At 38.7% G+C, this 17,532-nt stretch overlaps 1 protein-coding gene across 1 annotated transcript in view; it reads right to left on the minus strand.

The window, feature by feature from the left end:
- LOC139736023 (uncharacterized) overlaps nucleotides 1-17,532 on the minus strand; it is a 144,765-nt gene that overhangs the window by 22,136 nt on the left and 105,097 nt on the right. The window contains exons 5-6 of the mRNA XM_071646770.1: nucleotides 14,550-14,666; nucleotides 10,821-10,955 (exon numbers count right to left, since the gene is read on the minus strand). Of these exons, the coding sequence (XP_071502871.1) occupies nucleotides 10,821-10,955; nucleotides 14,550-14,666 (252 nt within the window). The remainder of the gene's footprint in view (nucleotides 1-10,820; nucleotides 10,956-14,549; nucleotides 14,667-17,532) is intronic.

Here is a 17,532-nt window from a genome sequence, read left to right on the forward strand (position 1 = left end):
TAATGCCGCTACTATTTCTACTACTACTACTACTACTACTACCACTACTACTACTACTTACCTACTACATAACTCGAAACTCGTTGTTAAGCAACACACTACGACAACAACAACAACAACTACTACTACTACTACTACTACTTCTACTACTACTGCTGCTGCTGCTGCTGCTGCTTCCATGCGTGCCTACTATTACTTTTATTGATGCGAATCCAACAGGATAATGCCAACTATGGGTAAATAGCTGATATTCACTTAATGACGTGTATCTATTATTCTGCCTTTCGAATGGAGAGCAGGAGTTTGATGCTGGCATCTCGAAATGACGTCTGTATGTTGTTTCTGCATTGTTTTATTTGCTTTGATATAATTTTTTGCGTGCGTTTCTTGTTTTACGTATTTTCCTTTGCTCTTGTGAAATCGAGATCCATGAAATGTCCATATGGCCTTTTTTAATTTTTATGCTTCATTACAAAGTTATACTGGAGACGATGTATACAAAGAGGAGAATGGATTTAACTTCACATCAAAGATCATCGAAAAGAGGCAAAAATCTCTTATAGTTTTTAGATCATAACATTGCAATGGTGCGTCTACAGCTTAGCATCCCGCCAGACTTTGGAAAGGTATCGCCACTGAGTGAAAACCAAAAGTTTTGACGCAAAATTAATCAAATTAATTCTGATTATGACAAAACGACGAGCCCATTATTGACGTGTCGCTAAGTACTCTAGTTGGTTATGTTCAAGAGCCGCGAGTGAGGTAAACGCATCAATCTTTGACATAATTTTTGTCATAATCTTTGTTTCTCCGTCATTGGCCAATCGAAAAAAGATGATTAATTTAAATGTCTTCTTGGATTCAAGGGTTGCATGTCGCAGGGGTACTTTTCTGGAGTGTTATAAAAGAGTGGCGTGTCACGAAACTATACTGAAGGGTTTGATCGTAAAACTGGTTGAGCGCCATTATCTAACAATTTTAAGTAAGTCCATCATCAGATAGAGCAAAATAAAAACCTTCCAGCAATACCTTACTTGCTAAATAACAAAGATTTTTTTGAAGTTATGATGAAAAAAATCCCATATTTTCTTGCTATTTTCTTTGTTTTATCAGCTTTAATCGTAAATATCTCAAATAAATAAGAATGGAGATTACGCGTTTCGTGACAAAATTCTGTATTTTATGCATTCACTTATAAGCAATCGGATAAAAAATAGTGAACTATAAACAAAAATCTATTCCCCCTTTTCTTTGACTTTTCTCTTTGACAGAAAGGATGCTTACATGGCTGTCGAAATTGCAAGAAATATTACATAAGAAAGATTATTTAGTTTGGTAAGATTCACTCACACGATACGTATGCGTGGTATAACCTCACACAAACGCTGAGACGTATGTGGGCATTAGCCTTGCTCAGAAGGACTGAAATTTGTGCAATTTGACAGTTTTATGATCCGTGTTTTACTACAGCCATTTCCATGGTAAACAAGTTGAAAAATTGGATGAGGATTTTCTCCTAATTCATGTTATTCCCTATTTCACAAATATTATTCCTTTTCCCCAGAAGGCCCTATTCATTAGGCCCCCAACCCCCATTTTGGTTTCAAGCGACCTACGTAGAAATCATGGAAGGCTATGATGTTTTGGCTAGACTCTTGCATACAAATTTCCTTTGTGTGATCCATTAATGACTCCATTTCTGAATAGGTATCCTTGACTGAATTGAGAAATGGTCAATTGATACTAATCGAGTAATTTGCTCCCATGAAAACAATTAACCGAATTTGATCTTGTTTACTAGGAATATTGTTGAATGTTATTATGCAGGTATTGAGAGATAAGTTATTAAAGTCGTAGCATTAGATCACCGCCGCAGGGTAATTGAATTCTTGTCAATTTAAAGTTGAAAAGTCTCCATGCGTTTATCATGCAACGATTTTTGTTACTTGTCAAGAAAGAAGGGTTTGTTTTGTTTTTGTTTTTGTTTTGTTTTTGTTTTGGGGGTTGGTATGCTAAATAACTGAACAGAGTTTATTTTTTCTGGTTGTTTAGTTCTGACATTCAACCTAGAATCTAGAGTGAGAACCTATCATAAAGAGTCTGTTTCATGTGTGGTCTCATTAAAATACGTACTACTGAAAAGATGGTATTCAATAAATACGTTCTACCTCCGACGAGAAGACGTTGGAAAAAGAATGAAAATAAATGAAATGAATTGACTGGACTTGACTTGAATTGAAATGTATAGTTTATATATCCTATTCAGAAAACATTTGCGCGTATAATCATTGTACACACTTCACTTCGACAAGGGCTACTGAGATTTCCTGAAAACATCCAAATTCAAGCTTTCATTTCTTCTCTCTCTTTTTCCTTTCTTCAGTTTTGCAAATTCTTCTTACAGAGAGAGGGAAAGTCGGGAATAGATCGCACGATAATTGCACGAGTTGAGTTTAAGTTAAATAATAAAATCTTGATATTACCGGTGAAAATGCGGTTGAAATTTCTCCAAATCACGTACATCTCAGACCACTATTGAGCCGAGTTTAACCTCAGCCTTCGCTGTTCTGAGGATAGTTATTTCAACTTGGTAATTAAGTCCGACCCAGGATTTCCTTGTTATATACGCTGACCCACGCAGTTTAATTTGTGGAGTGAAGGAAATTAGTGTGGTCTTGAAATTTCCGACAGTAATTTCCGAGAAAAGGGAAAACGTCAATATACCTTTCACTGCAAGTTGTAAGAGAGTCTAAGGAGGGAAAGAGAGGAAAAAGCGTGAAAGAAATTTGACTTTCTCAGAAGCTGATATTTTGCCACAAACATGTATTTTTAATCATCATCGAGGTGAATGCTTTACCTTGAAAATGAGTTTGTGTTTATTTTCTTTTATTCATACGAGATACAAAAGTTAATCCGTCTTGAGCCAATCTGGACTTGACATTCATCGTATTCATGTGCCTCAAATATATCCAATCTGGACTTGACATACATGTGCCTCAATTATGTCAATGAAGAATTAGACCATTGATGCTTTTTTTTTAGTGAAAGTAAACGAGCACCTATTCATAATATCGATGTTAACGTTGAATAAAAAAGCACACGTCACACATGGTTCTCGTTGCATAGAATTTCGTATTCAATGGCCAGTAATACTTGACTGTGTGTATTTGGGGCACACTTCTAAGTATCATGTCACTTGTAAGTATCGTATATAATCACAGACACCTGGACATTATGAAAACAGACTCGTAGGTTCTGTGGTAACATGGTATGAATGGTTTCTGTTGAAAGTTTTTGCCTTTTGCTCCATTCTTTAAAGTCAGTAGACTAGTCCTCTTTCTGGTTATGAATTGTAACCGTACAGAGCGCCGCGCTTAATTACTGTTTTGCTTGTTTACATTCTGTCTGTCGTCTGTCTTTGGGGAGGGCGAGCGGTTAATGGGAGCACCAACGGACAGACATTTCTCATACACTGACCTGGACATTGACGTCAAAAACTGCTATTGTGGTTAATTGCGCTTCCTCGGATCCCTCCCGCAGGGAAATGATTCCCGGTTCTTTTTCTTTTTGTTAAAACTTTGTAAAGTGTCTATAGAATATCGCGCTTTCAGGGTTTGAGGTAAGTCAAGATGACAGCAATGATATCAATTGACTCTGCCAATAGCAATTACAGTTACTAGTTACTAAAGTATTTAGGCGCTTACATCGAGAGTAACTTGTTGTGTTGAAGTTGTTGTTATTTTTTTCCTCTCAGTGCTAATTCTATCAACACTTATAATAGTCATTGTGAAACGTACAAATGTATGCATCTGCTCAAACCATATAGCGGATGGTGGAGCAACTTTTTATTCCTCGTCTTGCGTCTTGCGTCATGAATAATAATCATAATGTATCTGTTCACACCTGGTTTAAGTCTTATTTTGGTTTTAGAGTCAGCTATGATAGACGTGCTGATGTAGAGATGGTGTATGTGTTTTGAAAGATGCACGACAAGTGGAGAAATGGAGGAAGGTGTTTCACGGGAAAATTCTGCCGTTATATCACGGGTTTGTGTTTGGGTTGGATAGTCGACGTTCTCATCTGCCGAAGATGGGGGAGGGTGGGACGGGGTGGGGTGGGGTGGGGGGGGGGGGGGGGTTGTAACCCGCGCGATAGCCTATTAACACTTAAACGTATTATATCAGCATTTGAGTCATGAAAAAGGCCTAATTAGCAGAATATGTACTGATTTGTTACACACTCTTTTGCATTGTGGAAGTTGTAGTTGTACTTGTATCTGTACTTGTACTTGTACTTGCGCTTGTAGTTGCATTTGTAGTTGTAGTTGCAGTCGTAGTTGTTGTAGTCGTTAGTAGTAGAAGTAGTAGTAGTAGTAGTAGTAGTAGTAGTAGTAGTAGTAGTAGTAGTAGTAGTTGTTGTTGTTGTTGTTGTTGTTGTTGTTGTTGTTGTTGTTGTTGTTTGGATTGAGATTGTGTCATGAGTCCCTTTGCTTTGTCTCACGATTTGCTTCGCCCTTTTTACAGTACTGTGTACCAGTATATGGGGCAGTACGTCGAGCAGTGGATTATGTTCTTACCATAGCAGGCTACATTTTGTCCGTAGGGTTTTTAAAATCTGCCTGCTGCCAATTCACATATCTTTTCCGACCACCCACAAATGCACACGTGGTATATAGGCCTACCACGTGATGTTGGGGATGATGATAACTTGCAAGAAAGAAAGTTATCTGTACGACACGAATTGTCAGCAAATCTTCTTTAATTCTCACCCATACAAGTCTGAAAGTTCTATACAACAAACACGCAAAATGAGTATGTATATACATGATGTGTTATAGGCAATCTAAAGAGTTCAGTTTTTATTGTAGTACTTTTCCTTTCATCGTAACATATTCTTATTTCTACAACTTACAGACAAGGATACGTATGAAACGAAATCTCGTTCACTTTTTCGAGGGTAGAGAGAGGCTCTTATAAGGTGTAAGCATACCAATTGGTCTACATTACGGTGGAGAATAACGCATCTTCAATGGAACTTATGATTAGCCCCTTACATGGTGGTTGATAATAATAATAATTGATACACCTGTGTCCTCGGTTAAATCAGAAACATGACACGGTATAACTTTTCTTGTCAAGAAATTGAGATATGTGACAACTGACAACACTCCTCAGTTTGACTGGGGTCATCCCACGAGCCCAACGCCCACGAGTCATACAGCCCATGAGCTCGACATTGAAAAAAAGTCCATAAGTCATACAGCCCACGAGTCATACGGCTCACAGCTTTCTGCCCAGTGTTGGACTAGCGGACCTTGTTTGCCTAGTGTCAGACATGTGGGCCTTATTTGATTAGTGTCGAGCTCGTGGGCCGTATAACTCGAGGGCTGTATATGACTCGTGGGTTTCAGACTCATGACGTTCACCCATTTGACTTTAGGGCAACAATGGGTTTAGTTCTTGGTGTCAGCATGGATGTTATGCCGACAAAAAAAAATAAAATAAAACACATACTATGTTTCCGGTAAATGAATAAATAACCCTCCTACCTGGTCTACTAACATTTTTTATTATGCAAAAAATATTTTGCCCTCTCTGGTAAGGATAATACTTAGGATGTTATGAATGTTCAGTTAAACTAGATCAAGTTAGCTTTGAAACTGTCCTACAACATAAAGTCGGCACACAAACTATGGTCCATAGTCACTGTATAGTGTTTGATGGGATATATTCATTGACATTTCATTTATCCCACAATGAGAACGTCAACGTTTTATGCATGACAAAAACAATACCACACTATAAACAAGGCATATCACATCGTTTGTACAGATCGAAAAGAGTACGTTTACGTCTTGAACTCGTTTTAACCTTTGAACTTTTGATGCTTCATGACACTTATCAGGCGATTTGGAAATAACACGGCAGAGGTGGCAAAGATATTGCAGACTAGAAAAAAAAAGCATTAAAAACAAAAAGCTGTCACAGCATAAGCTGTTTGTTTTGATGCATCACTTTTTTATATACAACCAAGTATTTATTTTCTCATAAAGGGAATGTACACACAGAAAGCAATTTTACAAAATTACAACGATTCAAGTTACTGGTCCCTGGCTATTGACTTCCTCAATATCCCCTTACACCTACAGCTGTGAATGTTTTATCAGGCATGGGGATAATCGTATCAACGGGTATCACAACGTGAATCACGAGGGGAAAAGAACCAAATTAGAGCTATGAGATCTTAAGAAATATCAGATATACGAGTCGCCTGTTACACCTGTCCAAGTCTATGAATTAGATTGGAAATAAGTATTAGAATTAGAGCTTTGAGAACTTGTGGAATATCTTAAGAAAATAATTATATCCCGTTTGTCTGTTACACTTGCCTACGTCTGCTGATTAAATATTGAGATATTTTCTCTGGAAGAATATTGGGAACTTCACAAGCAGTTACCATTCAGCAATAATTGCTAAAAGAAAAACAAATAGGGAAAAAAAACTGATAACTGTTAACAAGGTAGCAAGCGTTAGAATGCACAAATCAGACAACTCGCGAGAATGGCAGTTTTATAATGATTCGTTGTGAATCTGGAAACATGCTAGAGAACACGAGTTATCCACAGATTCTTGGTGGTGAAATATACTATATAGATTAGCAAATTATCTTGTTAAGTAATTCACAGCGTGTATAAACTCGCGCGCATCAGAATATACAGATATATTGACTTTTTAGAGGTGTAATATAACACTTGAACCCCTCGGGAATTGTATATTCCCTAAGAGATTATATTTTCCCGTAGAACATTGCAGAAAGTAGGGTTGAGTGAAAATATTGTCTCGAGGGGAAAATATAACTCACAAAGGACTGTTAAGTGTCATATAACAGCGATAGGCAAGGCAATATATGTAATATTATGGTCCACATAAATACATATTATTTTATTTTCTCCCCATCGGCAGCCAGTCAAATTCCCAAATTGTATTACCTGACGCAACTGCTCGCACTTTAACGATTTTGATCCTCGCTGCATCGGTCACGTGATACATTAAGACCAATCACAGACCGGTATTTATGTAGACCATTTTGATATAAGCAAGTATCAGTCACACGCAATTAACTTTGATATATGTGATCCGTTCTATACTTTGAAGGTATATATCTAACTATCTAACTACAGTAATCAGTACAAAGTGTTTTTATATCAAGCTTCTAATAATGATAACGATTCACCGAAAAAAAAAGCACGAGAAAACATATCAACACAGCTCACACAAGCAAGAACTGAAACAATCACTGCAAAAAACAAAAAACAAAAAGAAGCAAATGCTGAGGGCAGGTCAAAAGGTCACAAGGACTGCACATATAACCTATTGCAGGAAACAATAAGGGAGAAACCATTTGGCTTGGCATAGTACCAGTGTCTGTAGACAGTCAAATACAATCTTCTTCCGTTTGTCATGGACTTTATAGAGGAGGAAGCTATTGTCACGTGAAAAGGTGACAGGTGTTCGAGCCAACGACAAGAAAAAAAAAGGTTTGTATACATTCCATGATGACATATTAAATGAATATGTAGCATTTAAATCTCTATTCTTCTTATGTTCCCGTGTTGAGAATTTCCTTTGGTTTCGATATGACCCTTGCCTATAGGAGAAAACCATTTTTACTTTTCGTGTATTGATGTTAGTCTTAGTAGAACAAAATGCGATATTAAAACTAAACTATCATCACTGAAATTTGCTTCAGATGTTAGCGTTCTGAAATAAATATCACAGACATATAATTTTCCAATATTGCAAATTAATGAAAATCAAACTGAATATACTTGTGTTGCAGTTGAAAACTCTATAATCCATATGTTGGAAACAATGCATCAATACGTTAGAGCGCTCCTAAGGCATTCTACCTGTTAATGTTTAGAGCTGATTTTTTTCATCTTTAGTTTTTTTTTTTTGTTCTCAATTCTCGTGCCTGATACATAATTTCTATGCATATTTGAGGTATAAGGACCTTTCTTTAGCATGTAAACCATAAGTTGTAAATCGCTGCAAAATCATAAGTTTGCAGGAAATCTATATCTCTACACTTTGTAAAGCAGCTTCCAACATGCACTTTACTTTATATTGAGTGCAATCGCTTTGTTTTAGGGGAGAAGTAACGATAACATGCGTTCTTCCAAGAAGAAAACGAAATGAACACAAACAGAGATTGAAAGGGTTGCTACCAACAACAAAAAATTAAGCTTTTTTATCACAACAAAAACGATAAAGTTGAGATCAAAGTTGTTGCAGGTGAATAAAACGAAATGTAAAGATAACCGTTAAAGTTTGTACTGATTGCGTGTTTTCTAAAGAGCGCTAAGAAATCAGAAATCTTGACTCTATCGACGGCTCTCAACAGTAAGACACATGTGTTCCACAGTGTTAAATGTTGAGTCCTTATGACTTTGGGGTTAACGTTCAAACAAGCGAATTTGTCACGGCTGTTATTGTGTTCTACGAAGCGTGCTCGTCGTTAATATCGAGGAAGGCTCAGAGGCCTCCTTCGACCCCCTCGGCCAGGAGCTCGAGGCCGGTTTCTGACCTACCGTGATAGTCGCTATCATTGTCACTTTCACCGACTGAGTGACGTCATTTATCCATTAAAGGAATGCATTAAGAGAAAAAGGGGCAAAGAACAATCATGAAAATTTAGAGATGATGAGTTAGAATCAAACACCACAAGGTCGCTTTTACCACACATGCAACTTGCAATATCATACACGCACAATGAATTACATACACAAGCACTCACACGAAATACACACACATTCATATAAAACCATGCAAACATGCGTATAAAGATCTGTGATTGGCCACACTAAGCTATCTTATTTTGTTTGCAATGGAAATTATGTCTTTCGCGGTCACACTTCGTCAGGTGTTTTTGACGGACAATCTATGGCTTAAAAAGGGATAAATATACTTTGTGGGTCACAAACGATTGGCAAACAGTGTAAGCTTTTCACTTTTTCTTCCACCCTTTTTATTTGCAATTTTTTTTCTAGAGAGTTGTCAGCCATGATTGATATCATAAATTTTTCATGACTGGCACTGTTTTTACTTTATTTCCAGTATCATGTTGTAATTGTGTCAAGAATGCTCCTGACAACACATTTTCACTAGTCAAAACTCCATTATACATATTCCAGCTAAACCCTCTTTGTCACACTAGAAATGTCAAGACACATCGATTATGTGTCTTGTGTTTTGTGTCTTCATCGTAGCTCTTCATATGTATGATTCATCTCTGTCAGCGTAGATTTAGTTGTATGTCTGCTTCCTAGACTCCAATCTCCTCTAATTTCTTCACTAGTGCTAAAAGCATTTATTCCACTGATAACCGAGGCTACCTTGAGGACCATACGACAAGCTGGATAAATTATGCATTAATCCATCAAACGCCAACGATAAAACCATTCTGGATGGGTCGTTAAGGAAACAGTTTATGCGTCGTATCACAAACATCATGCTGGCTTAGCTTGGACAGAAAAGAAAAAAAATAGATATACATACATAGATCATTCTAACCTTAAAAGGATATTGCTAGGTGCTAAATGTATCGAGTTTTGTTGTTCTTTATTACTGTTATTTGGGATGGATTTTTCCCCCTTTGGGCGATAGGGCAAAAATATTTCACCATCAAAAATACAGATTCAAAAAGTAAAACATCATGTCTTCTGTTGTGATTTGATGACATTTCTGACAAAAATACAGTAACAAGTACACATAAGCAAAGTCTTACACACACAAACACACACAGACACACGCACACACACACAAACACACACACACAAACACACACACATACACACACACACACACACAAAATGTGACAAACTGCACGCAAGCACTGTACACACATAAACACATATTTAGGCCTATGTACACGAAGTACATACTTTGTCATAACTCAGATACATTATCACCCAAACTCCCCCACCCACATACTGATAGGTCCGTAGTTTTTACAATCACAGTCCAGCCTTTCCTCCTTAAAGTTTTGTGAAATGAATGCCCCCCCCCCCAAAAAAAAAAGAGAATTAATACCTGAAGTCGATTGAAATCACAAAGATCATTTGTCTCATACCGTTGATAGTGAAATTATTTATAACTACGCTCCCCCACCCACTACAAAAAACATTAAAATCACACATGCTCTCACATTAGGATAACAAAGACCATTTTACCAAAAGAGAGATCCCTTTCGATTAAAACCCAGATAAACGCGAAGAGGCAAGCAATAAGTGAAACATTGATGATTGCATAAAGAACGTCGCTTGTGAAGGATTAAGGATAAGATTCGAGAACACTAAGACTGTTGTTTCATAGGAATACCTTGACTTCCTCTTCTTATAATTGGAGGTCATGATATCAAATTCACTTGAAGTATTACCTTTGGGGGAGGAAACATTCTTCTCATTCAGTAAGAAACTAAAATGAGTGTTGTTGCACTTAATGTGACGTCATAATAACGTGACCCAAAGAGGTACTCGGAATCCGGTCTTTTGAACTCTTGATATGAATGAAACGGTTAAGAATTTCGTTATGTGTCCTATCTTTGATATGATTGTTTACCAATCTGTTGTGTTTTAAATCGAAACTTTTTTAATACCCCTTTGCTTTACATGACATTGATTCGACTACGGATGATTTCATCGTTAAAAAGGTCCCTTTTGCACCACTCATATTCTCACACGAGGCATAAAATGGGCATCAACACAGTGACTCGCACGCATGCACCCCTCGTAGTGGAAGGCTTGGCAAAGTGCTACTCACCTACACACGCTAGCTTTCCATTCACGTACTGGAATTTATAACCTTCCTGGCAAAGACACAGATAGTTTCCGTAAGTGTTCGAGCACCGACGTCCCCTCGGACAGTTCGCAGTTCCTTCCGCACATTCATCGATATCTGCATACACAAAGAAAATATTCAGTCTTTAGTTCTTCATACATTTCTTTACCATTCGAATTGACTTCTATATAATCTGTCTCAAATACACTCTCAATGCCAAAATAAACAAGTGCAAAAGTAGCCAAAAGTAGATCAAAAGGTAAAATGATACCCATGGTGAATCGTTGACTTAACACAATGCTTTTATTAGTTAAAAGATACCAGTGAATTATAATCTTATACTTTTCCTAAGAAAAGAAAACATGAAAATATTAATATGATACTTTCTTTACACTATGACTGAACAGCACCTTGACAAAAAGATTTTTGCTTGTAAAAAAAAGACCAGAAGCAAATGAAATTTCAGCGTACCGTAATCAAGAAAAATTTTATTGGAATAGGCACGGCGTATAATAGCAGGTATATCTCGACACAGTCTGATTCTAAAGACTAGTGTGATGTCCCTGGAGTCGAGCGAGACAGGTACAGGTGACCAAAATTACCCGTCACGCCCTGCCCGCTTCATCGAATCTTTCCGGCCACAGGGTAATAACGGCATGGTGACCAGGTTAGATCCGGGGTTCAAAGTCAACTTTGTCTCCTTGCCTCGATGCCCTCAGTTGGACAATGTCATGGTGACTAACAAACTTTTTTTATCAGGAAGTAGCCCCTCTGATGTGGGCCTTTAAGTGTTAAAAATATCAGCAGAATTTTATTCACACCTGACATTTTGCAAGACAAGGGTTTGACAATATAGATCAGTGTACCCTCAAAGAACATTACTCATCAACGAGGTTGAAACTTCTTAATCAAGAGAAGATAATATAACAAATTCTAAAATGACTGCATACACGGGGTCAGACGTTGGTCGCGAGTTGGGTACGTTATAACGTCGATCGATTTTTTTTTTAAACTCATCCTTTTATTTTCTTTTTATCATCAATTTTCCTCCTTAGTGTAGCAATGGAAGGGATACTTCGAATTTCTCTAGATTTATGGAATATACCTTATCCCTCTGCCTTTGCCAAACGAAACTAAGAGTGAACGGCACACCATCAGCCTATAATGTACGGTTTCACCACATTGCCTGGATCTTTTTGTTCGTACTTTTTTTTTTAACACAGTTTTGCTCTCTGTTCAGTATATGATAAAGTGCACAATCTTACTCGACAAATCATTAAGAGGATGCATTCTTACCACCTCATGATAACTAACATAGTAGTTGCTTGTTTAGAAGCCTGATCGGATGATGTAAATCGATTAATGATACAGGCACTACCGATGAACGTGCTGGAATTATTTCGTTGCTCTCAATTGAACAGATGTGAATACTGACAACGGATATACAATAGACAGCGGGATGACTTGGTGTGTCTTGAGAACCACTACATTCATCTACATCAACCAGACCCTGGGAATTAATAACCGTAGACGAATAAGTCTCGAAGCCTCGGAAATATTTTTTGCGTGATGTCTGACACTGCTCTTCCACACGGTATCCAGAGCGGCGCCTGCAGCCGCCGTGCGAATTCGCTTCATCACGATTAACCTGTCGCTAAGCGTCTGGCGGTTTTCATCAGAGTAACAATGAAACCACCTGCTTGTACAAGGATTTAAAGAAGATGAGAAACGCCTACATCAGTCTGCCTCACGAAGACATGTCTGAGCTTCCTTGATTGTTCTTGACATATTCGTGAGTCTGCCTTTGATGGATCATTGTCAACTGATGTTGAATACGAGCGAATATTCACGCGGATCTTCCTCATTACAAATGGTAATTGAGGAGAACATGTCAATTCTCTAACGTGCTGGGCGCCATCATGAGACGACTAATAATCAACTTTATTTCCAAACGCTCTCCGAACGAGACAATTCCACCCACCTTACCATGAGGGTGGAAACTAATACAAAGGATAGCTGCCTAGAATCAAATCATCATATTTTCTCCTTTATCAATTTATTTCATTGTAGTGTTTCAAGGTCTCATGAGCACTGGAATTTCGATGAATTTTATTACCTATGATGTCAAAGACATTATATTCTCATGATTTTTCCCCTGACTGTTTATACCAATAAGAATAAAACAAAATGAGATTCTGCCTGTGGCTGAATGATCAATATGGTTTATATTCATGCCATTAAAATCCATCTACAATTATTTCTAGTTCCAAATCAATGGAAAAGACAAATTATGGAAATATTGTTTCCATGGTGGTCAGACGACCGGGATAGAGTGATATATCATTTAAGAGCAGCATGATCCGCATTCACAAGCCTGATTGCTGTACGGGTATATGGATGAGGGAATAGCAGGCTTTAGGTCACGTTAATGGTCAATAATTCAATCGAACCCCACAGACTCGCTAGATGAGACTACGTGACGCATAGGTCATGTACGTGGCAGACGCGAGTATCAAAGGACATTTTAGTACACTCACTTAGCTTTGAGTCTTCATGGCATTTGAAAGGACGACTCTATAATCCTTATGCTAAAATTTGAGGAGGAAGAGAATACATGTATGAAATCAATTCCGATCTCCGTACAGACAGCATCATACCACCTTCTTTTCTCTAATTTGAAAGTGCAAGACCAAGCCATTAGCCCTCGGTACTAGTCTCTGATACTTCTGCAGCGTTGTTGCAGAGGACTTATACTCAATTGAGTCTTGCAAAAAACGGGACTTTGTACGTAAGTGTCATTAATGGCCCCAAAACGCAGCCGTTTCATGATGATTTGTTTGATAAAATGCTGTTTATAATAAGTGGATTCGAGAGGTAATGACTGATGCTGCACTCACTTTTATATTGAATCATTGGCTTCCACTGCCTACAATGTCATACTCGTGTGTTGCGTGCCATAAATGCATCAGCCGTGTACTCTTCGCCATTGAAAACCCCTGGCTATCTCATAATGACGTCACCAACTATGTCGATCATTCGACGTGCAATGGAACAAGATTTCGTTGTATGGAAGGTCTCGCCTTTCACCTCGTGCAGATCTTGTGCCATCCCACTCGAGACAGTTCATTATAACTTGCATACTCATAGGTCCTACCCCATGGCGTACACTTACGAAACTACTTAACAGAACCTTGAAGAGGTTCTTCTGGCGTTCATTTGTCGTTATGACTGCCCACTTTTAATTCACCAATTTCGACAAATGTTTCGCATATCTGTTGGCTTCAAGAGTTTTGCTTCCGTTCAAATGACTGCACCTCACGTTGACTTTATATACTCTTTTATGATTCGCTTGTGATTGTATATTCAGTTGCGAATACAAACCAGTAATGTGATTGACTTACATTGAGAAACTTTAGAAGGAATGAGAGATCTTTCACCCCATTTATACAGGGCATTCAGAGCGCCCAAAGAGCGCTCCTGGACCCCTCGAAGCTCTCTACGAGCAGACAATTGGGCCCTGGAGCACTCTAAAATTATATGCATCTCTCGAGACTAGGTTCGGGATCGCTCCTGGGCCCAACTTGGTGCATAAATGTGGTTTTTGACTACATGAGTGCTCACGAAGCAGGAACCAGAGTTAGAGAACCACAGGGTGGCGTGACGCCATGGCATGATGTCTGGGGGATGAGTCGGTGAGTTAGCTAGCCCTACCTTCACACATAAGGCCATCTGCGGTTATCCTCAGCCCGTCAGGACAGAAGCAGTTAAAGCCATCTTCGTACTGTACACAGCCGAAGGCACATCGAGTCGAGTAGCACCTGTCGTCACCTGTACGTGCATGAAACAAGAACAGAGAGAATTGTGGTCGATCAGACAGTGGTGTGTCATTATCATCGGATTCTCAGTAACCACATTAGGTTTGCCCACCGGTGTTCATCGCATCTACATGCTATTATTGTCTATCAACGATATCTGTAACATGAAAATGCATAATCCTTCACCTTAACCTGAATGCTGTTCAGTGGTGCTAAGCTCAATAACACCGGAAGACCTCGGAATATGTGGTCATAATGACCTCTATGGTATCATTTACGAATCATGATGGAAAGTGGTGCAATTCCTACAAACACATTTAATCATGAATTTGACATTAGTCTGTTACAGATTATACATCCTTTATCGGTTTCACCATGAAATAGATCGAAGGACAAATCGTGTGTCCGGCATATCATTTTGTGGTTGAACTAATTATCAAAATATACATTGGTTCTTAGTCAGTCCTGTTGGAGGCTAAATGCTTACAGAATAGGGATTGTTTTTCCAGTCATGACACTGCACATGATACACTAGATAATATATTCCATCTCAAATTAAAATGGCATAAATTGTGGAGTAGAATAACAGCAATCTGTGTTCTCCAAATTATAGCTTTCATATAGTGTTGCAGTTTACTAACTTGGAGTGAATTTACGACTTGTCTAGGGGTCGCAGGACAGAATTCAAGCAGCAATGAGAGACGTCATAACAAGTTTTTAATGAAGACATTACAGAAATATCTCCACTACGTTGATTGAATCTAGCATGCACATCGAAGATGACTTAAAATGACCTAGTGCAGTCCTTCAGAAATCTCTACAAGACTTTTGACATGGTCGCCGTGATGGAATTTGATGAGCAGGAGGGGCGCACGCACACCCCCTTGGTACCGCTGGCCTAACACGGGTTGCTTACACAGTGACAGAGGCATGAGAGGGAGTCCAATATTGTAAATTTTCAGTCCCTTAGCCCTTAAATGCAACAAATGAATTCTGTTGAGAGGAAAAACCTGAAAGAAATTGTACTCGTTCAGGGGCTCTGAGATGGTTGGAGTGAATGATACCCTGCCCACACCGGAAACGGTTTTTCCGAATAGTTTAGGCCTCTGAACGTTAAAATGACACCCAATCCATTTAAAGGCAAAGAATACGAATTTGCAGTCTCCAGCAGAAGGGACAAGATTTTCCCATGAAGTAAATATTCGATGTTGACGAATTCAATATCTATATTGTTCCCGTTTTGACGAAAACAACAGGTTTGGGGAGCCGTCCACGTACGGTCCACCCACAGGTTCATCCCTGGATCCCTGTCCGCGGTTCCGAGGTTCCCTTGACAGAGCCTAATCTTCTCCCTAAGCACCTGGATATCCCACAGCTTCAACGCACCCTCGTGTGCCCCTGTGTCGTTGGCATGATGTGACGTAGTTTGTTGTTGGTGGTGCTGTTGATTTTCTTACAATGTACTGTACCAAATTTAAGTGACAGTTCAAATTCTTGACGTTGACGCTGTTTTCTTTTTTCTTTCCTTCGCGTCAGCTTCCCAATCGCCTAGAGAATGACATCTACAATGTGTCATATGGGCGTTGGTTTAATCTCTTACCCCGAGTCGTTGGAAGAGTAGGGAAGAACGTATGATTATCATTGTTGCTAAAAATGGACGGTTTTTCACAACGACGTTTAGTCGATTAAAGGCAGCGTCACAGTTTAGAGATGAAAGTGATCGTAGAAGTCGAGTAGTCATTAGTTAATTTCCCTAGCTAGTGCCATGGTTTACTCCACCTGAGGTATGATATCGTACTTGCGCCTACGAATTTATTTCTTGAATGTGAAGGCCACACAATGTAAGGAAGACAAACGCATCTTGAATGTTTCATGAAATATATAGTTTTTTAAAGTTTTTCCTTTTTTTAACCTTGCGGCAGAAGTGATCCTTACAGAAAGTGCGCGTCATTTATCGATTTTGCAATTTACCAGTTTCTTTGGAGATTCTGGGACCTCCAGAGGCTTTGAACAGGGTGCTCTGGGTGCTCGAAGGCAATCTGTTAAATTGGCAACGTGGGAAGATATTGGTCTGACATGGATGGACATGTTCGCCTAAAATTGCAATTATGAACAGAAAGCATTGATACACAAAAGCGAATTAATATAAGAATATCATCAAGGCATGTGTGCTTAGGCGTGAGCTAAACTTTTGTCGGCTTGTTTTCTCTCATGTCCATACTGAGCTTGTATATTGACGTTTGGTTGTTATTCCGTTTGTTTGCTTGTTGTTGTTTAAGGTGTTTGTCTAGACAGTACAGCTCGTCTGAATTGGTTAAAATTTGTTTGTGAAGCACTCGAAACATGATTTTATGTGAGCTTTGTGATTTTTATTTTTTTTAACTTCTATGCCAATTCATTTGGGACTCAGAGCTTGCATTACACGTGAAAGAATCCAATGGAATTAATGAAAGAATCAATCGATTTTTGCTTAGTCACCAAGAGAAGATGATTATGCGAAAGTCGATTTAGTCATATTTCAAACATAAACTTCATTGTTTTGTTCTCATCTATTGTCCATCTTCGAAGTAGGATACACCAGATTAAAACCCCTCTCGCACGCGTCGAGGTCTCAGCTCCTATGTGGATGTTCCTGTTATTCATAGGCTCACATACAGGTACACCCCACGGGAGTCGAGTACTTTCGGCGGCATGACAATCAGAATGCAGTGAACACGATGACTCCTGACATTTAGTGTTCTCTAGAAAAGGGAAGGAGAAGGGTGGATCTCAAGAGAGCAGGCGGTGGTCAACTCTTTTCATCTCTTCCAACACCGACGGTTCTAGTTTCGACTTCCATTCGTCAAAAAAACTCCAATCAGAGGAGTTTTGTCTGGACA

The sequence above is a fragment of the Diadema antillarum genome, unplaced genomic scaffold, assembly GCF_040938485.1.
Source record: "Diadema antillarum isolate AM-2024a unplaced genomic scaffold, OU_Dant_1.0 seq00000619_RagTag, whole genome shotgun sequence".
In the NCBI taxonomy this organism is placed as follows: domain Eukaryota; kingdom Metazoa; phylum Echinodermata; class Echinoidea; order Diadematoida; family Diadematidae; genus Diadema; species Diadema antillarum.